The sequence below is a fragment of the Megalobrama amblycephala genome, linkage group LG2 (genome assembly GCF_018812025.1).
Source record: "Megalobrama amblycephala isolate DHTTF-2021 linkage group LG2, ASM1881202v1, whole genome shotgun sequence".
In the NCBI taxonomy this organism is placed as follows: Eukaryota; Metazoa; Chordata; class Actinopteri; order Cypriniformes; family Xenocyprididae; genus Megalobrama; species Megalobrama amblycephala.
The window spans coordinates 31,918,849-31,941,739 of NC_063045.1; the positions used below are offsets into that span (position 1 = coordinate 31,918,849).

The 22,891-nt window shown below is 37.1% G+C and overlaps 1 protein-coding gene across 3 annotated transcripts; it reads right to left on the bottom strand.

Moving 5' to 3' along the window:
• Window positions 1-546: 546 nt before the first annotated feature.
• Window positions 547-17,976, bottom strand: phax (phosphorylated adaptor for RNA export). Of its 3 annotated transcripts, none has more exons than XM_048170573.1 (5): window positions 17,730-17,974; window positions 16,546-17,102; window positions 13,198-13,318; window positions 6,539-6,622; window positions 547-1,522 (listed from the first exon to the last, which is right to left on the bottom strand). In XM_048170573.1, the coding sequence occupies exons 1-5, from the start codon at window positions 17,958-17,960 to the stop codon at window positions 1,262-1,264; spliced, it is 1,254 nt and encodes a 417-aa protein (XP_048026530.1). In that variant the 5' UTR covers window positions 17,961-17,974; the 3' UTR covers window positions 547-1,261. The 3 variants fall into 3 exon arrangements, with proteins under 3 accessions (XP_048026530.1, XP_048026523.1, XP_048026533.1); XM_048170566.1 differs by having other exon boundaries at window positions 16,546-17,117; window positions 17,730-17,970; XM_048170576.1 differs by lacking the exons at window positions 547-1,522; window positions 6,539-6,622 and adding an exon at window positions 10,266-10,666 and having other exon boundaries at window positions 16,546-17,117; window positions 17,730-17,976.
• Window positions 17,977-22,891: the final 4,915 nt, after the last annotated feature.

Below are 22,891 nucleotides of genomic sequence, written 5' to 3' on the forward strand. Positions count from 1 at the left end.
AAATAATTGATCTATATTGCAGCCTGATATGTGCTAGATACTTCTTCATTAGCAACAACGTTATAGTTCAAATATATATTGTCCCAGTTTGGATGAGATTTAGGTGATATTTTGACCACTCAAATAGGAAATTAACCCAGTTTCCATTTCAGAAATCTGGTCACCTTAATCTAAGGATAAGAATTTTTGACTATTGCAGTCAAGCATTTGTAGAGAATTGTATTTAAAATCTTGTAGAAGGCAAACTACTGAAAATTGAAAGTGGCACAACAGAGGAATTAATGTGCTCAGCTGAAATCATTACATCATGTGGGGAAACTAGTAAAATGTGTGTTTACAGTCTCCAACTTTTCTGACCATGGTACCCGTTTAGGTAATAAGCCATTTTGATGTGTGGATGTGTCTATTTGTTTGCAGATTTTCCACAGGCAAGAATGTCACAGATGAAGCACTTTTATAATAACCCAACAAAAGACATCTGTATATTATACCATGTGCAAAGTGAACCTGATCACAACAGCTACCAAAATGCACTGGTCACAATAATAAGGGTTTGCTTTTTAATTTTAATTTTCTGCAGCTTAAAAAAAATCTGTTCAAGAATATTCTTACCTTCTTACAAAGTATCAATTCAGCTGAACCATCATTGCACTCAGTAAGTAAAACGATTCGAAAAGAGAGACATTTCAATCGATCACAGAAATTTGAGCCAATGACAACTGACATGCTGACAAAGCCAAGCTTGAATTTTGTATCATACATCAAGCATGTACTGCATAACTGGTCAGTGCACCTTTAATATATATACCAAATATTTAGAGCATTTCCAATGTCCAAAATACAAGTTCCTTGTATTTAATGAAATTAGTACATTTATAATATGTTCTTGCTGCAATCCATTCTCCAAAAACACAGTAATGTATTAAAAGCTTGCAAAATATTCAGACAGAAAAAGATTACAATTTATTAACATCATTCCAAACCAGCCAAGACCTGTAGAAAATCTGTACAACTTTTGGCTGCTTCTGATAGTCTTTTAAAGAGCTCAAGTTTAACAACCTGTAGAGAACTTAAAAGTGCTATTTGTGAACATTAGGACAAAATCAAAACATCAGACATCGACGGTCACTCTGACTAATTTATGACTAATCAAATGTCTTCTTTCATCCTGAGAGTTAAAGTCGAAGTCCTTCCAAGCCGTTTCGGTGTTAAAACTAGAACGGAACGAGAAGCACAACATGCATGTTCTAAGCGTTGAGCATCAGAAAACCTCGAGGTCGTTTGTGTTGTACACTACAGGGTTGTCCTCTGTGCCCAGTGCAGACTCCGATGGGCCCTCCTCCAGGGACCCCAAAGCCTCTTCAGTGTCACTAGGAAACGTTTCTCGTGACACGTCATCATGTTCCTGTAGATTAAGCGTACTGATGGCTTGCTTCATCTTCTTCGCTACAATTTGCTTCCGTCGCTTCTTAGCAGCTTTTTTGCTGTTGTATTCTTTCTGGTTCTCCTCATAAAAGATCTCCTGTGTGAAGGGAACATGCAAAAGAACATTTTATGAGATTTGCATGTAAAGAAAAGTAAACATGTACATAAATTGTTAAGCCGGAGTTGTCGAAATGCCTGACTAAACAGAATGGGGGAAATAGTCTGGAAATCAAAGATTGTTCCATACTCAGTTCTCTTTTTTCCATACTTTTCTAGACCTGGAAATTACTCAAATCAAATTCTATACTTTTACAAACTTTGTAGGAACCCTGGCTGTAGCGTCTCTGTTCAAGCGCGGAGCGGACATCACTGATCATCTCTTCCTCTTTACTACTAGTGCACTGAAATAAACTGTTTAAAAACTTTTTAAATACTGTAATTTCTGCATTTCACTCCCTCTTCTACATCAATAAACAGTGAAACTAAATTATCAAGTTCCCATAAATATAAGCTTTCTTTTTAAATTACAGTTTTTAACGGTTTATGTGTTGTCTGATATACAGGCTAAACAGTGAAAAGAATGGAACACACTAGAATATTCATACATTACACATTAATTCACTGGAATACGCAAAAATTGTCAGAAAAATAAAACGGCAAATACATCATCGCAATTACCGAGTCCATCTAATCTGGCATGTTATTAGAAATATTAACCCCTTAAGCCCTGAAGGCATTTTCAGAGTTGTTTTTTCTGACTTTTTGTTTAGCCCTTGACACCCCCTAATGGGCATTTTAAAAATTGTTCCTCCATGAGGAATATCTTGTGATTGATGCAAGGGGATTATGTTGATTTTGGACTCATTTCAATCGGGAGCATCCACTGTAAGTTAATGATGTGCCATTTTCTATGATCTATGCATGTTTCATGAAGTTATAATTGAAAATGCCACGTGAAAGCTACATCTGTGTGGGTGGCGTCAGATGTTCGATAACAGTATAATCGCTGCTTACGCATTTCAAACTTCGTTTTACCCCTAAACGAAGAACGAAAAAGAACTTTGCTGTGAGCATATCGGGGCTTTAATGATGAGCATAGATAAAAGAGAAAATTTAATTCAGCGCTTTTATTTCCAACATGCACTCATTCATGGCTTCACAAAGTAACGTCTTTATTGGGTCAGAACTTGACGGATTACTGATTACATGACTCTGTGAGTTTAAACTACATATCAAGCATTTGTGTAACATCTCTTTAGTGCATTAATGGCTATTATATTAAATAAAGTTTATTAATTAAGAGAGGCAAGTTATTTTACTTTGAACACCATTGTTGACTCCTCCACTCAGACAAAAATGCTTTAATGGCGGTCTTGCGTGCAATTCTCAAAAATCTGATATTACAAAACTGATACCAGATTATGGAAAAATGCTTAAATATCGGGAAAACCGATTATCGTGCAATCTCTAATTTTTATAGGGGGGAAAAAAAATTTAATTCTTCTACTCTTTTTAAATGTACCATTGTTCCTCTATAGTATAATACTTAACTGACCGACAGCTTTAGTGAATAAAAGGAGAGCTCTTTACTTGCTTGTGTAGTTCAGTCGCAATTTGAAGAAAATTGTTATGAGACTTTGTGACTCTTCCTACTTTATACTGCAGTACAAAAAAAGTGCCAAACTTTGACAAATCTATTGTGTGATGATTTTATAATAGGGATTTCATAATGTCTAAATATAAATTCAAAAACAAAATGTGTGGGGGAAAAAAATCTATATACAGTGCTTCCCACACATAGACTTTACTTGGGCGGGCCACCCAGGTATAATAACGGCCGCCCAAGTATATTTGGAGACACATTTTTGCTTTTATTATTTTTATCCTCTTATACTTTTATATCCGCCCAAAATAATGAAACCATTCGCGATCGATTAACTAGTCGTTTCGTACCTGATCGTTATGTGTGCATCAGAACTGTTTACTCCTGCTGACATTCCCACAGGCGCTGTATTTTGCAAAGTCACAAGGGGGCGCTGTTGCGCGCTCTACAAGCTCGCGCAACAGTGCTTCAGTCTGCTTCAAAGTGATTCTCAATCAATGAAAAGTGCAGTTTTATGCCAAGCGATTGCTAATGAACTCAAGTTAATGAATGTCTACTTCATGGCCTTTATATAAAATGCTTTATATGGTTGTAAGAAAAGACTAAGAACATTATTTGACACATATATTATTCATTATATAAATTTTTACTAGTAAAATCTGTGTCCCATTCACTGAGAGAGACACTATATGACAGCAAGGAGAACATAGGAAAAGTATAACCATTTAAATGCTGTAATTTTGCATAATTTACAATGCATAATATTAGTATGTAATTAAATGTAATAGTATGCCATGTAATTAAAATTAATTTCAATAAATAAAAATACACTTTAGAATAATAGACCATTTAGAGTAATAGACCATTTCTGTGCCGTGGGTAATAGGAGAATTTTTACCCGGCTACCACCGCAAGTATATTTCAAACCTGTGGGAAGCACTGATATATATATATTAGGGAGTGGAAATGGCTAATAAAGCAAATAAGTGCTTCTCTTCCACCATCTACTGGCTATAGTGGTAATTCCATGCGTTTATTATATTTAAATAAAAATTTGTTTGCGCTATGGAGCCCCTAAAGGGACCTTTGGAAAAATAAAAATATACAGATTTTCACATGCACACAAGAAACTTTTGCATGCTCACAAAAAAACTATTACACACTCTAGGGGTGTCGCAATATACCGGTATTGACGATAACCGTGATATTCAAAGCATGAAATATCAATATCGTGTTAAAGGTGGTACAGGGGATGTTTTCGTCGACTGAGTTTTTGAAATGAGCGCATGCGGAAGAACAACCCCCCTCCTTCAGTGTTTGTTTACCACTGGCATTCGATGTGTTATTAAGCCGGGCACACATTTAACGACTAGCTAAAACATTCTAAGACTGTGCTCAACATACAGCGATTGTTTCCTGCTCCTGAAGCAGATTTATATACTTTCACAAGGAATTTGAACACCGACTGTAATCGCAGACTGAACGCAACTGGCTCTGACTGGACGCGTTTGAGCACGATCAGTCATAAGTATCAATTTACATTCATAATCGGCCTCCTGTCTCCTGACAAAAACATTGCATGCGGAGTGTGGAAAGTTACTAGAGCGCGCAGCCGCGTGTCTCTCACAAGGAACGTCATGGCAGTGATTGACAAGTCAGAGGGCCAATCCGCGCACGTCTCTCACAATGGCAGTGATTGACAAGCCAGAGGGTCATTCGTTTACGCGATGATTATCCTATAACCTATTACCTTTGTGCGTCACTGTCATTTTACTATGAAGTAAACATCCATACTCTTGTGCATGAATTAATAAAGTTTGGCTTAAAGTTAAAGCAGTATAGGCTCTGTGGGGTACTCCAATCTAAACATTTTGGGAACCACTGGCCTATAACAGTTATGTTTGTGGCTTTACAACAATATCGTATAAAGGGGTATAAATAAACATGACTGCACTTATTATTAACAGCATACCACTGTGAAGGCATTTCAATCTTCTTTTTACCCTTAAAGGTTTTGCAGTAAAATATCCAAAAACCACTAGGCCAGTGTTATATATTTTGTTCACTTGAGTACTTACAATATCCCAAATGTTTCCAACTATTTGTAAATCGTGAGAAAATTGCAATTTTAACCAAGTCTCCGGGACATGTGAGGAGTCGCCTGTCAATTGTGTCATACCCGCGTTACCCTTGGTTTCCGGTTTTATTTTGTAAAAACCATGGAAACACCAAAGACGCTTTAATATATTACATGTTTAATAGACAAGGGAACAACTGTTTGGTTACGTTTATAGACAAAACTAATTATTGTTATATAGCTCAACACATTTAGTCTTATTGTTTAAATCTAATTTTCTTGATTTTTTGCTTTACCATGCCTCAGAGAAAACAAGTAGTCAAGTAGCTAACATAGCATAATCAGATGCAGCTTTATTTATTTTTTAACTGTAATACAGAATTTTCTCCATCATACAATACGTTTTAAAATTAATTGCATGCCATTTATCAACACAAGCCATCCAGTATTTAATATGATATTCTAAAATCGATCTATCTTACTGCAGTGTGTCTCAAACAAGTGTCTCGCAGCAGCCGCCGAGCAAACGCACAGAGTAACGTTATAACATTTTCAACACACTCAAATGTATCTAATATGATAAACAGAGCTATGTTACCTCATATTCATGGCCGGAAAAGCGGAAGCGGCGCTGTCAACTGTGGCATAATAAAAGTTCCACTGCTCGAGAGGCGTGTGTTGCGCAATCGCTCCAGCGGCCTCGTTTAGCTCCCACACCACTCGGTCCTGCTCTGCTTCATACTACAATAAGGTTAATAATCGCATCCATGAACATGATTTCTTCCTGAGTCCTATCCCTATTCTTTTGCACCGGCTGTGAAGTGAAGACCACATGTCCCAAGATTCCGCGCTCAAACTTGCCGTCATCAAGCTACGCCTTTGTTTTGAATAGACCTCTAGCGGAACAGAAATCTTGCATTGTGCACCTTTAAGCAAAGAAAGAAATATATCTTTATGCTTGTATACACTGTGATTATATCACAAAATTAATCTTTGCCAACTAATTTTCTCTACACTGCCTTTCAATTTCTTCTCCTTCTTTGTCACCTTTGATGTTTACTGTGCATTTATGTATGAGGCTCGCAACATCATTAAAACAGTATTTGAACTCCATAACCTTAGACCTACTGCTTATTTCAAATTCTCGAACGAGCATATCATTCTGGGTTTAGAATTCAGACTGAGCAAGTGGAATCTTCAGAATGACACTCTCTGCTCTGAAGGAAATATTACCACTCTGCTCACATGCTCTGACTGCCACTAAACCTAAAGCCAACAAGCTCTGCAATAATTTTCATTCTCAGACTGCTGGCATGCCACAGCTGATGGCTCTGCAGCTGGATGCTGTGTTTTGAGTTGTAAAAATAAAAAATAAAAATTGATAAACTCAGCTGCTTTATATTTGTCCACCCAAACACTTCATGATGACTAACCTTCACCTGCCCATCAGAGATACTGGGTGTGTTCTTCAGTAAGTTCAGATACACTCCACCAGGTGTCCGTCTCCTACTTCCATCCTGCAAAAAAAAAACAAAAAAAACATTAGTAATATTCATCTAATATAATTTTGATTATATTCAACATGTTTGAAAATAGATGTGTATAAACAATCACGGCTGAGGTTCTCAGACATCTATAAAATTATAACACATTGACACAGTTTGAATGAAGTTTAAATGAAAATGCATGATTCTTGAAAGGCCCAAATAAAAAGCAAATCCAGGTCCCAATACTTCTTAAAATTATTTTGCATTATTTTGCACAACACATTTAACATGACAATAAGAGGACCAGCATTTTTCAATTTTACCAGCACAGGAAAGGATGGGAATCATAAGAAATGTACTGATCTGGTTCTGATCCTCTTGAAATTACTGGCTGAAATTTTATTTTTTTTAATGATGTGCTGTGATCAATGATTGTTTTGATATGCAAGGACTCATGCACAGTCAGCCCTTCTGTTGCTTGTATTTTTTATTTTTGCAAAGGTCCCTTTAGAGGGACCCTGAAGTTTCGGTCACATGTGCCCTTTGTCAATGCCAAACTTACAATTGTGTATTATTAGGGGCCAAGCACCGAAGGTGCTAAGGCACCTCTTGTATCCGTTAGTTTACTTTATTATTATTATTATTATTATTATTATTATTATTATTATTATTCTTCCTCCCCTCCGGGAGTCTATGGCAGCCCTATCAACGGAACATGAGAAAATGATGAAATTTGGCACACATGTAGAGATGCTCATAAAAAGTCATTGAACCAAATGTGGAGTCTCTCTGACCAACTCTATAGCGCCACCACCAGTTCAAATATTCACTTTTCTAAAGGTTCTAACATTTGAACCATTTGCTCTAGATAAATCTAATTTAGTACATCTGATTCCACTCCTCATGCTGATTCCAATCAACATCTTACATTAAGACTCCGCCCATTACAGTAGCCACCATTTTGAAAAGTACAGTATTCTTTTTCACTACAATTCCTTCAAATGTTCTCCAATTTTGTCCAAACTTTGGTCACATGATCTTTGGACCAAGCCGCACAGAATCAACTTATCACATTTTTTTTATTAATCTTTTTTTCAAAAGTTATGATGTCACAAACTTAATGAGATCGACCCAAAATTGTTTCAGAGGCTGCATCTCGGCCAAACTTTGAGCAATCGAAACCAAAATTGGTAGGCTTCATCGGAACCAGGATCTGAGGGTTCATAACCAATATGGGAACAGCACCACCTACAGTTTATGAGATCTGGAAAATGGCTATTTTGGTCAATATCTTTTGAACAGTTTGTCAGAAAATCATGATCTTAGTGTCTGTGGATTCCTTGGGTCATGCCGAATCCGAGGATATCAACTGTCAACATCAGATGAAGCACGTGTCTGCTATTTTTAATTTTGTCATAAATTGCAATAACTTTTAAACAATTTGACACATCTTCACAAAAATTGGTACATATCATCATCAGAATATCCTGAAGGTACCTGAGAAGCTTGAACTCAGCGCCACGTAGTGTTCCAGATATATAATGAATTTTGCAAAAACGCTTATAACTTTTGAAAACATTATCCAAAATTTGTATGCTTTATGTCATTTTATTTCCTGGCTAATGCCAATTCTGAGGATGTGTCATTTGTCATTTTCCTTAAATGTACCCATCTTCCATATTAAAGTAAATGAAAAACAGTTTTTTCTCTACTCCTCCTACAAATATTGTCCAATTTTGTCCAAATTCAGCTCAGAGGATCTTTGGACTGAGCCGCATAGACATGACTCAACGGAATTTTGATATTTGCTATCGTTCCAGAGATATTTGTCTCTGAATGTGACCTTTCCTCTTTTTGTTGTCTTATGCTAGTTAGCTTAGCATTCTAATTGCTTAGCATGCTAACCAGCTGCCAATCTCTCTAATGTGGCTCTTCAGCTATCAGGTTAACCATAAGCTGCATTAGCAGTAAGTTAGTTTAGCATGCTAATTTGGTTAACATGCCAAGTAATTTTTTTTGTGTGCTCATTTTCACATTTAAACTTCTCTTCAGCAACCTGATGAACATGTATCCTCAAGTAGCTCAATGTGTAAAGCCAGATGCCTAATAATCACCTTACCCAAAGATTTTGGGTTCGAGTCCTGTGACAACATTACAAACAATTTATAAAATTGTTTGTAATGTTGTCATTTTAATTCCTTTTTTATCACAATAAGTATTGTACTAATCTTTCTACTTCTACTTAGAAATAAATCTATTTTTGTCAATTCTGTGTTCATTTTCATCTCAGCTTCTGGTCTTTTTTTTCCCTCTTCCTTCTCCGCACTGCACTACAACCCAAACATGTTTCTCATTATTTCTTATTTCATTTTACTCATTATTTATGACTTAATTTCAATGGCCTTCGGTGTTTGGCCCCGCATTGCTGCTTGCAGCTATATTTATAATTAGTATTATTATAATTATTGTTGTTACATTTAATTTATTGCCACACTTTAGTGTTCTGATAATATAATTCACATATTAAACATTTTGTTGTCAGGCTTTTATTTGTGCTTAAAGGATTAGTTCACTTTAAAATGAAAACTACCCCATGATTTACTCACCCTCAAGCAATTCTAGGTGTATATGACTTTCTTCTTTCAGACGAATACAATCGTAGTTATATTAATAATCACCCTGATGCCCCTAAGCTTAGGGTTAGTTACGCTAGGATGTCAGTTACGCTTTTTTCTTAAGTTCAGCGTTTCTCAAACTTTTTCTGCCATTCCCCACTTTGGAGGTAAGGAAAGGTTCCGAGCCCCACCTGTCCCCAATCGCCCCAACAAAATGGTAATAAACTAGGTTTTTAGTTTATCTGTTAAAATTTATTAATTTATTTTATTAACATCACATTTTAAAAACATAACTTCAAATAGCAGCATTAGAAACTTTCAAATAGAGAAAATAAAAGTGCAATTATATTATCACTTTGCATGAAAAGACTTTGTTCAAAAGTAAATAAAATTATAAATTATATTGAATTAGTAATGAATCCTTTCATGCGAGAGTTTAAATTAAAATATTCTAGCCAAGTTTTTTTTTAAGGTGACCTTTTTAGAACGTTTCCTCTTACTGTTTCCATGGCGACGCGTCATGCTTGTCCTGTCACACACTGCAGCCACAATAACACTGTATGACGGATGTATCACTTTTATTTTGTTTCTCCTTTTTTATTCAAAATATTCACAAGCTTGCTTACCATGTCATCAACTATCTGATATTCCGATTCTCAAATATGTGTAAGTGGGTGTGTTTTGTTGTTTAAAAACCTTTATAAATGATCTTGATCTATAACGCGAGATGGGCGCCAACATCTTAGTTTGCGCAGTGTTCGGAGAGTCCTGTCAGTTGGATTTACAGCATGTGAATTTTTGCCTGGCAAGTCCAGAATGATATATCTTCTACACGATATATCAGTCTGGTCAGTCCGCCCTCCGTCGCGGCCCGAGTCAACTCAAAACCGTACCGTGCAATCAGATTTGTTTATTTCAGTGACGCAAACAGTTTCACTTTAGTGCTGCGAAAGTCCCTTCAATATCAACAAAGATGGCACACGCGAGACCCGAGAGTTTGTTCTATTCAGGCGTGAATTCAGACCAAAAACACATTAAGTCATTAAAACCCCAGCAGCTGACAGCACTAGAAGATTTTATTTTAAAAGAAGACGTTTTCACGTTGCTTCCCACTGGCTTTGGGAAAAGCTTAATATATCAGTTAGCTCCGCTCGTTGCAAAGAAGATGTCGTTGTGTCAAACTCCTGTTGTGGTCGTGGTGTCTCCTCTACTTGCACTCATGGAGCAGCAGGTAACAGAGGCCTCCAAGCTCGGAGTTACCGCTATGCTGTTATGCTATCCGCCCTTCTCTGATTGGTTTACTCTGCTTCCTGTTTGCTTGGATTTGCTCCACCCTAGAAATCTAATTGATTCAATGGTGACCAGACTCATCCGCTGGTACAGCAGTGAGGCTGGATTTTCCAGGCAACGTGAATTCATCAGTTTCTCCCAAAATACATGTAAGTAAGTAGCTGGTGATCTGGGAGAAAAAGAGAGTAAACTTTATAGTTACTTACACTACATGTATCTGATATGAATAAAACATGTCGACAAATTATATTTGGATTGATTGTTATTGCTGCTTCCATAGACAGTGTGTAATTTACAAGCTCTAAATGTATTGTTTTACTAGTACTTATGGATTTTACTAGCACTTATGTCTGAAACCTAAAATAAACATTATGTTGTTGAAAACACTGCATAGTTGTGATACATGAGAAGTGCTGAGCGCGCGTCCGTCTCTGGCTCAGTGCCAGCAAAGCACGAAAGCGGAGTCTGAATCTTGCAGTTACGTAACTATAAACGTTCTAAATCCTGTATGTGGGACCATACTCTCAGGGTCACACAAATAAAAATCCCATATGTGGGACCATACCACTCAAAGGTTAATAGAGATGGACACAAAAGTGACCCAATTTCCTCCCCACTCGTCATGTCTCTATTCCCCACCAGTGGGGCGCACCCCACACTTTGAGAAATGCTGCTTAAGTTGAATACGGAAGGCAGTCTGGCGGAAGCTATTAATTTTACATTATAATGTGTTAAATATGCATATTTTTCTTACGCAGACCCATCGCTTTGCTTCAGAAGGCCTTTTTTAACCTCCTAGAGCCAGGGGAGTGGAGTATCTTTATGATGGATGGATGCACTTTGTTGAGTTTCAAACTCATTATTTCCATGCACTGCCATTATAAAGCTCAGGAGCATCAGGGTGATTATTAATATAACTCTGATTGTATTTGTATTTGTCTGAAAGAAGAAAGTCATATACACCTAGGATGGCTTGAGGGTGAGTAAATCATGGGGTACTTTTAATTTTAAAGTTAACTACTCCTTTAATTGATAAAACAACGGAGCTGCACACTCGGGTTTATGGCGGCTATAAATTTGACCTGCCACAATCATGGAACCCCTCCTAGCTCTGGTCCTCTGTGGCTTTAGCCCCACCTAGCCCTATTGTTAATGCGGCCCTGTTTATAAAGTAATATTTCATACAGGGGAATATCTTGAATTTTAGGGTCACTCTAACTGTATTCTATAGGCTCCATCACGCAGTTGTTGCCCTGCTTCATGTTCGTCACCAATCAACTTTTTGAAATGTAAGGAACTACACAGATCTGGGGCGGGGTGGGGTGGGAGCATTCATTTTCATTTTTTCCCATAACCAATTAATTAAATTAACTCTTTAAAACAACAGTCCTAGTTTTAATACATCATGCAGCTTTAGAAAACTGTCCAATAATGCGGTTTATCAGTCTAATAATAATGGATTATCATATCATCCGTGGAATGCGCCACTTCTGGTATTTTGCCAGTTCATCGACACCAGTAAATTGCAATTGAGAAATTTTTAAAATTGAGTCCTCAAATTTAATCGAGGAATCGCGACAGCCCTAATGAAAGCTATGACGAAAAAAGTTTGCTGACAAGTAGAGCTGCACAATTCTAGATAAATTAAAAATGACTATCTTTATGTTGTTTAAAATAGAGATCACGATACTCCCACGCTTCTGAATAGACTACATAAACGACATAATTTACTAGCAGTTCTGACAAAATACTGTTGCAGTCCATTTTAAAAATATTTTATTAAATTCAATTAATTCATTTAAAAAAAGTCGGTTTGAATAAATGATTTATTGGCTAACTCAAAGACTTCACTTGTTTCATTACTGGATGAAACAACATTTTTGATCAAATGTCTTGAATGAATGATTCAATAATTTTTTTGCAGTCACTTGTCACCACCTACTGGTGTAACAATGTAATTGATATTATCTTTATTTGATTTACTCTATTTTGATGCTACCATAGTTTTTATATGCAATATTAATTATTTTAACACAGAAATAATGATACTGTGTGGTTGCAAAGACTGTTTTGAAGCTGTCATATACCTATACATAACTGCTCTCTCTGGATTAGCGGCAGCACCAATGCAGATTTGAATGTCCACTGTGATCGCAGCTACTTGTCAAAGGTTTAGGGGACATAGCAGAATCATTGTCATTTAGGAATAAGACCGTGTGGGTGTTTGGAATGAGATTAATCTCAATTGATCAGGCAGCTCTATGGACAACCTTTTTTTAATCTTGAAAAAATTAATCTTGAATTATTGGAAATATTATTTCACTGTTTTTATGTGAGGGAAACTTGAGTTTCAATTGAGTATCAGTATAATTTAAAAATAAACAAACAAATAAATAAATAAATAAAATTCAAATAACAACCATCATGCTCAGTAATCAAGATTACAATTGAAGCAAAAAAATTGAGTAGTAGTTTAACCATTATACACCACGACTAAATTTGGACTAAAATTCCCAGATATTGAGTCAACTAAAACTTGACTAAAAAAAGGATTAGGTTGACTAAATATGATAAACTAAAAAGAACATTTGACACAGGACTAACACCAAATAATAAAAGGCTGACAAAATTAACAGTAGTTCCAAACTCCAATTTTATGTACTGACATTGATTAAATTTGCGTGACAGTTTTGTACATACCACAGTGTAGAGACCTCCATTTTGTTCAATTGTTGCCGTCTCTGACAGAAGCTCAATGGCTTTCTTTTTTCCAATAACTCTCACCACACGCTCTATTAGATCCTTCTTTGGCTCCATGAGTCTTTAACACAGAGCAAACAAAAGCATGATTGATTATTTAAAAGTTGAACAGTAAAAGGTGTATATATAGATAATAGCCAGAGATTTATATAAAGGTTTATACATGCAGAGCGCCTTTGTTAAACAAATATTTTTTACGTTCATTTTTTTTTAATTTGTTATCACCTGATTAAGCTATTTCACAAAACTGGTGAAAATGAATTTACACAAATGATTCCCGTTTGTCCTTTTGATTTTTCAATGTTCAATGATTTTTATTTTGTGATGGCATGAGTCCCTGCTGCATCCCAAGTAGCAGTGATTAACTTTTTTCATGATTAACCATGCCTAAAAACGTCACGGTTAGAACTATTGCAACTTGCACAAAACGAAAAGTTACACCAGCTTAAAGTGCGGTGCTTATCAGAGACAAGGAGGTTACTACTGTACACACTTGATTAAATATGGCAGAGGGACCAAACAGCAAAGCTTTATTTTCTACCAAAGAAACGCCTGAAGTCGGCAGTCTACATTCTTGCTGAGCCCCCAGCGTGAGTTTAAGATGACCGTTACTAACATAGCCAATTATTTCCATGCCAACGCATCATGCAGCCACACTCCTTTTTATTCAAAATATTCACAAACTTAACTATATCATGAATTATATGATATATTAAAAATAGATGACACGTAAAGTCATCTATTTTTTTCCCGAAATACATAAAAAGGGAGAAGAATAAACTTTAATACACAACGTTCATCTAAACTTTATTACTTCATTTAAATGGCAATTTAAATCTCTGAAACCTCAAACATATTGTGGTTGAAAACACTTAATAGTTGTGATTAGGGATGTGCGATATAACGATTTTTGACGATTAAAATGTCTCCATGATCTGCTTATGAAGAAATATCGTAGTATCGTGCTACAATGCTTTCTATCAGTTGCATTTCCAGCGCCTCCGTCTCAGCATACTGTTCAACGTGACGTACATTCAAATCACTTTTTAACGCAGCAGTAGAGTAATATTCGCGGGACACTTCAATCCACAAAAGTTCATTATTTCATGTGCCTTGCCGGTTAAACTTTTCTTTTGTGTGCTGATGCGCTGTTCTGACATGCGTTTTTCAGAACGAGTACACCCGAAGTGCACAGGCACTAAAAGCCTGTCAAACAGCGCCTGGTTACCAAGTTATCTTTAGAGTCCGATTGCTCTAATACTGTCAAATACACAACGTTTACATAAACATAGTTGGTTATGTCTAAAGTGAAAGTAAACATTGAGAAAATTGGATGCGTGGCTGTATATTAGATATACGTATATAACTATCCTATCCCTAAAGAGAAAAATCACTCACTTCTCTTGACTGAGAACTTTAATACATTAGCTTTATTAAGAATCAATGTATAATTTATATAGTGAAGTCTAGGTGTTATATTTTTACATTTGTTCATTTAATTTTTTACTTGAATGCTACTGTTAAATACACCTACAGTTTGCAGCTTTCGTAATCCTGATTTTTTGGTTTCAGGTGCCCTTTTTTATAAATCATTACTGATTCAAAACTTTAAAATAAAGAGAATATTATATACATGAATTTTCGAATTAAATTAAATTATATAGATAACTTAATGTTATGCATTAAAAAAAAAATATTCAAAAATATTAAATCACCTGTACAGGGTATCTGCAGGGTTTATAAAAATCAAATTTAAGACCTGCACAAATAAAATCAATACAGTATCGGAGGGAGATAAGCATTTACAGTAACAACCCAAAGCATAAAACAAATGTAAAAACAACGATTTAAATAAGTTAAAAAACTTCTTTAATAAGTAAAATAAATTTTAGTTCAAATAATACAAGTTGTGACAAAAACTAGTTTTCTCTTATTAAAATTTATATATAAAAGCTATGCATTTCAGCCTTTAAACCATTTTTTAAGAAAATATATGAGTAATGAAAATGATTATATAGGCCTAATTTAAAATATTACATGTAATATTCTAGATACCCTATTATTCTACAATTTTGAAAGCAAATTATGTATCGGTTTATAGAAATTAGAACAGATTCAAATCGAGAACTTAATATTTTTTACCCAGCCCTATCTGATTGTATGATACATTTATATGTAGAAATTGATAATTTTATATTTTAGAAAACTGAGTAGGGGCAAATAGTCTGGAAACACAAATATTTTTCCATAATCTGATTTTCAATACATACGGTATCCAGACCAGAAAATTAGCTGAAGATATTTTATATCTTATAGTCTCACAAATTCTGCAAGGTAGAGGCCTGCATTCCTGTGGCTCTCCCAAGGAAACCCATCATATTTCTTGCGGCGCAAGATTAAATTTACGAATGAAAGACGGTAGCAGTCGGCAACACTGGTGGTACTTTTGATGGGAGTGGGTGGACTGACAATGGCCCGGCCGCTCCAGACCTTCTTTTGACAACAGCACATCTGCACTTGAACTTGAAGTGAACAAAACTTTCTGCAGTGGTGGTGTTAACACAGTTCCCAGTTCCCTGCCCTGAGAAAAACTGGCAAGATATGTTAATTGCATTCCGGCCACGAGTGCACCTTTAGAGAGAAGTGAAAGCCTTTGTGGATGGATTTTGGAGGAGAGACTTTCGGTAATGAAACCATCATCATTCAGCAACATTCTGTTCTTGCATGGATGCTTAAAAAAAAAAAAAAAAAAATCATTTTGCAGTATAGTTAATAAGCAAACAATCTTCATTTATTTGTATTTTTTGCTTATAATTTTGAGTGACAGATGTCGTATTTAATTTAACCTATTTTTCTCTGTTACATTTTTGACAGTATCATGGTAAGACGAATAACAACTAAAATTCTTGTATAGCCAACATTTTATATTTGTTATCCCCAATCACTCTCTCTCTTTCTTTAGGGGAAATTTAAATGCAAGATTCTGGAAACGAGATCTAAATTTAGCGGGATTGGTCAGGTTTGAAAGAAATAACGATTTTTGACGATTAAAATGTCTCCATGATCCAGAACTTTAATACATTAGCTTTATTAAGAATCAATGTATAATTTATACAGTGAAGTCTAGGTGTTATATTTTTACATTTGTTCATTTAATTTTTTACTTGAATGCTACTGTTAAATACACCTACTGTAGCTGAAAAAATAAAGCATTTTATTAATTTAATTTAATTTATATAGTTATTTTGTAAGCATGCATTTGACTACACATCTCTGAAATTTTCTGACCTGTGTGCGATTTCATCAACCACTTTCTCTTCAGGGTCATCCTCAATGATCTCATATCGACCCTTCAAGTCCATCTCAGCCCGTGGGCCCAGTCTCTCCTTGGCCGGACGCTTTCTCTTTAGACAGCTCTTATCTGTCTGGGCTTGTCCTCTCTGCATGTATCCCTCCAGCTCCCCATCCAACATGCTCTTCAATCCCTCTTCCTCCTCTCCACGCTCTTTTTCCATCATCTTGCGGGCGAGGACATAATTATAGGTCTCGCTCTGGCGACTGCTCATGCTGACGCCCCCTTCCATTCCCAAGATGCCCAGCTCTGCTGCGACAGCTTCCTGACTTTGCTCCTGCACCACAGAGCCCCAGATGTTGTTGACCTTGCGAGCGAAGGGCCCAGCTGCAGCCCTGGCATGGACAGGAGCTGGAATACTGGAACACTTGCGCCGTTTGTGTCTCCACAGCATGGCCTCATCTTCAGAGTCAGAGTTGCTGTCGCTGGAGTCTGTGTTCTGGCAGTTGCGGTATCCTGTGACAGATGCGGCACTTAAAGAGGGTCCTCTGCTCTGAAAAGATGATACCTGCAATTATAGTGAATATCAAAAGGAGCAAAACTATTTTTTGAGCAAAACTATTTTTTGTCCATGAAAAACTGATTGAATGGTATCACTAAAAAGTCATCTGATTGTATAATGAGAGGCCTTAACAGGTCAGACAAACATTTTCCTTTCAAAAAACGTGCAATGGTTAATCGTTCACAATAAGACTAGGGACATGCATTAAGAACGTGAAGAGAGTCCATTTTGAATGGGTTATCTATCTTTTATAACCCCAGCTCAAACCCACTTTCAACCCTGGATTAAGCAACACAAGAACAATACATAGCAGTCTAGCAAATTATTGAAGTAAGAATGTTTCAAACGTGACATATGTGCAAAGCTGGAATAGGGAGAAGGGGAGAACATAATTAACTGCAACTGGCCTAGACAGGTTCATTTGACTGCATAACAGTGTTTGGTCTCATTGCATTGTCTATTATAACAATACATTAGCGGACGTTCGAACCTGATATTTAAACCACTGCAGATAACGTTACGTCATTGATTCGCACAGATTTATCAACATACAGTAAATCAGTCGATATGAACACAAGAAGAGCGTGTTGAACAGAATGAACAAGCAGTATGTTTCACCTGCACTCGCTCCGCTGCAGCATCCCGCATATCAGATTCGTGATCAGACTCGAGTTCTCCATCCTCAAGATCCGCCATTCTGTCTCGGTCACCCGCCATTTTTCCTAATCGGAAATAATTTCTCATATTTACCGCAGCGTCTTCGACAACGTGCACTCTCATTGGACGCATTTTCCTGTGGGTCCTTCTTCTGGTGACATTTTGGCGGTTGGCATAGAAGCCAAGGTACATTTCCGCCACCTACTGGACCAGTGTGGAACGCGCAACGCTTCTTCTTCTTCTTCTTCTTCTTCTTCTTCTTCTTGTTTTACGGCGGTTGGCATCCAGCATTTTGGTGCATTACCGTCCCCTTCTGTTCCGGAGTGTGGATCAGAAAATAGGTTTACAGACTAATCATACACCTTCCCCCATTCTCCCCTGTTCACACATAGGGGAGAGTGGGGTAATGTGAGACATCGGGTAATGTGAGACACCCCCTATATCTCAGCAACGTAACACATTTGTGGTTATGTGACAATTATGTTTTCAAGCCCCTCACATTTCCCCTTGGCCATGAAGGAGAGGACCTCATGGTGCTGTGCTAAGCATGTTTTTTTCACAAAAATATTGTTTTTGCATGTAAAAGTAAATTTTCTTGCGGTCAACTTAATCAACTGTTGTGCCAAAGCAAAATGATTTAGGTAGAAAAACTTATATCATACATGTTGATGAACTACCAACATTTAAAACCATGTGATGATGCTAGCTGAAGATTAGCCTGAATTGCTTAGAGAGATAGTTTTTTTCTAAAATGTAGTGGTGGGGTAAAGTGAGACAAATGCTTTGGGGTAAAGTGAGACATGAGGCACAAGTTAAATTTAGTCTTAAAAATATTTTAATGTAATATTACATTACATATGTTTTATTTTTAATGTCATAAACATTGTAGAAAAACCATCATGCCAAGGCAAAACACCAGGAAGACAACCTCTGGGGCAAAAAAAAACCCTCGAGGAGAATGATGTGGCACATGTTGTGGTAAAGAAGCTGCCTCAACCTAAAAGGCCTGGAGGAACCACACAGAGAGAGCAACTCCTCATCTTTCTCTGTAACCTTCAGGGCTGGAATGTAGAGTAGGCCTAGTTGTAGAGTATGACAGTAGGCTGATGTTCTAATACAGGTGGATCTAGTCCTGTGTTCTGAGTCCCAGGCTGTTCTAGCTGGTTTTGATTGTGCTTTGCTCTGACCTCCAGACACTAGCTGGCTCTAAGGGTGCGTTCACACTTGTAGTTCGTTTCGTTTGGTTATATTTGGTCCGGACCAAAGAAGAAGAAAAAACATTTAGTCCTGGTCCAATTAGCGTTCAGATTGAAAATTTTATCACCGAACCAAAAGATACCGAACCTTGAGGCATAGGGATACATAGGGATGTGATTGGTCAGATTTTATGACGTATTGCCTATTTTGAGACGAAACTTAACAAAAATCCCAAACAATGCAGTGTGCTGAGGTAAATGCGCTCGTTGTGTGTGCGTAGCAGCGCGGAGCCTGCGTGTGATGGTATTTTGGCCAGCTGGGAACTCGTGAAGAGCTTATAAAATGTGTAAAGTAGTCAAAACAGTGGCAGGAATCCATCCATCACACACACAAACGAGACGTGTACGTCTGATGCCTGTGATGGGCAAACTCGCGACTATGACAAGAAAAACTGACATGCGTGAGGATTCTGTCCTTTTTAGGGTCTCTTTTTAGGGCAGCGTTCACATATGTTCAAATAAACCGCACTAACTGAGCAATCGCACCAGGGTTCGTTTTAATCGAACCAAACAAGACAAGTGTGAACGCACCCTAAGGGTCCTGTGTTCTGACCCCCAGACTGTGTTCTAATCTTACTGGTTCTATCTGTCATTTGAATGTTAATTAAAATATTTTGAATTATATTATGTTATATTTGATTTTGTTCAGAGTTACTTTCAAGTGTTTAGAAAAAAAATGTGCTTAATTGACCAATCCCCATGATTCTATTACTAGTCCGACATTAGTTCTGGAATGTGTGGTTGTCAAGCTAGCTGTCAGGATTCGAACTGTTACAACATGTGTTGTTATGTTAGTTTCAGAGTGGAAAAAGTAAGTGGATCAGTTTACCCCCTTGATTTCTCTGGTCTGTCTCAGTTTACCCCTAAACTGGGGTAAAGTGAGACACAAGATGACTTTTTTAAAAACAATCATATTTTCACTGACCTTCGTCCTGAATACATTCTGATAATTTCTATGGCTAGGAAACATCCGGAATTAATGGGAAATGTGTAAATTTTACTGATATATCATTTTAGCTCACTTAGAGGGGAGCAAATGTAAAAAGTGTCTCACTTTACCCCACTCTCCCCTACCATACACACATACACTCACACACTTCTTCCCTGACCTACAATAATACTAGTTACCCCTATACCTATTCAAATCCTATCAAAAACCCCTGTTTCTCTTTAAAAAAATCATAAGAATTCTGGTCTGATCCCTACATTTTGTGCTCAATACCCATTTTAATGTGATGTCTTGGACCCCTGTCTCCCTCAGCTTATTCCTCATCACCTCTCTTTGTGTTTCATACCTACTATACCTCAAGACTACATGCTCTACTGACTCCTCTTCTTGACACCTTTCACACTGACCAGTTTCAAGTTTATCTTATCTTAAGTTATCTTATATTACCTTAAGTGTTTTATTTAATAGACAGTGTCCCAATCTTAACCTAGTTAACACCAGGTTTCCACTACCAACTCTTGTCTCTTTAACATGACTCTGAATTTGATATAAGTGCCTCCCTTTTTCCTCTCTATCCCACATTACTTGCCACTCTTGATTTATTTCAATGATTGATTCAATGATTTATTTCGATCTATGTTTCTTTTTAATAACGCCCTTTTTGCTAATTTATCTGCCATTTAATTTCCCCTTATCCCTACATGTCCTGGAACCCACATAAATTTTACCTGTCTTCCTTGATTTACTATTCTTGTCACTGACTGCAATACTTCAAACAAAATATCTTGACGACTTTTTGAACAGAATGATCTTATACTCGCTAAAACTGATGACGAATCTGAGCATATCAAAACTTTGTCCAGTCCTGTCCTTTCCACCCTTCTTAATGCAATTAACATTGCCAGCATTTCCACAGTATATAGGCTACCCCTAACATATTAGATGTTCTTCTATTGATCCCTATTCCTTTATTTGGTACCACCACCCCCAATCCTGTTACCCCTGACTCTGGTTTCTTAGCACCATCCGTATAAATCAGGATATACTCATTATACTTTTCCACAACTCAGTTTTTGAACACTCTTTCCAAATTAATAATCTCCTTTGCCTTCCTTTTTTCCTCTAATACATACCAATCTACCTCAGGCCAAACTAACTTCCACGGAGCAATCTCTGGAAATACTACAGTGGAACTTATCCTCAAATTAAACACTTCTAGCTCTTTTGCTATATAATTTCCAATCCGGACAAAATTCTCTTTTAGATTTTTCCCATACTCCCAGCTGTCCTGCAATACTACTTTAGTGGGATGTGAATTATTATGTCCTTGTAAGCCAGCCCAATAATTTGCCATCAACTGTTTTCTTCTTAATTCTAGCGGAAGTTCTCCCATTTCTACCTGTATGGCTGACACTGGTGTTGTTTTGAAAGCTCCACAACATATTCTCAAAGCCTGAGCCTGGACTACCTCTAACTTTTTTATACAAATATGTTCTGCAAATGTTAATCGTGAATCTAAATAAATACCTAAAAATGTAAAAGTTCCAACCCTCTCCAAGTGTGTTCCATATATTCTTAGCCTCACTCCCTCCTGAATTATCTTTCTAGTAAAAAGGACTGACTGAGTTCTTTCTATAAAGAATCTAAACCCCCACTCATAACCCCACTGCACTACTTTATCAATTGCTTCCTGTATCTTCCTGGTTATGTATTAAATATTTCTTCCTCTCTTCCACAGAGCCCCATCGTCTGCGAACAGAGACTTACCTATGTCTTCTTTAACTTCCCCAAATATATCATTTATCACAATAATGAAGAGTAAAGGGCTTATCACACTGCTTTGAAGTGTGCCATTTCCAACTGTGTATTGATTTGACACGTCTGTCCCAATCCTTACTTGTATTTTCCTTCCGAAAAGAAAATCCTTTATCCGATTAAAAATCTTCCCTCCAACCCCTATCTTATTCAGTTTGATTAATAACCCCTCCTTCCACATCATGTCATAGGCTTTTTCTAAAAAGTACAGCTACTATGCTCTCCCTGTTTGCTTGTGCCTTTCTTATTTCCGTCTCTAATCTTACCACAGAATCTATTGTACTTCTACCTTTCCTAAAGCCACTCTGACAGTTAACCAGTAATCCTCTTTTTTTCAAGGTCATAAGTCAATCTATCTGCTATCATCCTCTCCATAACTTTGCATAAATTAGAAGTAAGAGCTATCGGTCTATAACTACTGGGTTTAGTTGGATCTTTACCTGGTTTCCTTATTGTCAAGTTAAGTCAAGTCACCTTTATTTATATAGCGCTTTTTACAATGCCGATTGTGTCAAAGCAGCTTTACATTGATAACTGGTACATAATTTGGCTGCACAGCAGCTCTTAAATAATAGTGTCAATGCAGGCAGATCAGAAGCACTGTTGAATAAATGTCAAGAATACTATTGAATATCAAATGTCAAGTGTCCCCAACTAAGCAAGCCAAAGGCGACAGCGGCAAGGAACCCAAACTCCATCAGGTGACATCAGGTGGCAAACAAGTGGCAAATAGGTGTTAAAATGGAGAAGAAAAAAAAAACCTTGGGAGAAACCAGGCTTAGTCGGGGGGCCAGTTCTCCTCTGGCGAACGGTGCTTTGTTACAATCAGGTTGCTATCATAAGTCTGATAGGATCGCAACAATCAAAGTATTTATTTCAGTTCCATCCAGTTTAGGATCGTATTCATCACGCCGGTATGGACGGTCTGTTGAGGAACTGTGCTACTGGCTGTCGTGTCGATGGATGATCACAATGGATGATCCAGTTGACTCGATCTCTGCTGATACTTCAGGGCTGCGTTGTGGTCGTGTCCAGTTGAGGATCGTATTCATCACGCCGGTATGGACGGTCTGTTGAGGAACTGTGGCACTGGCTGTCGTGTT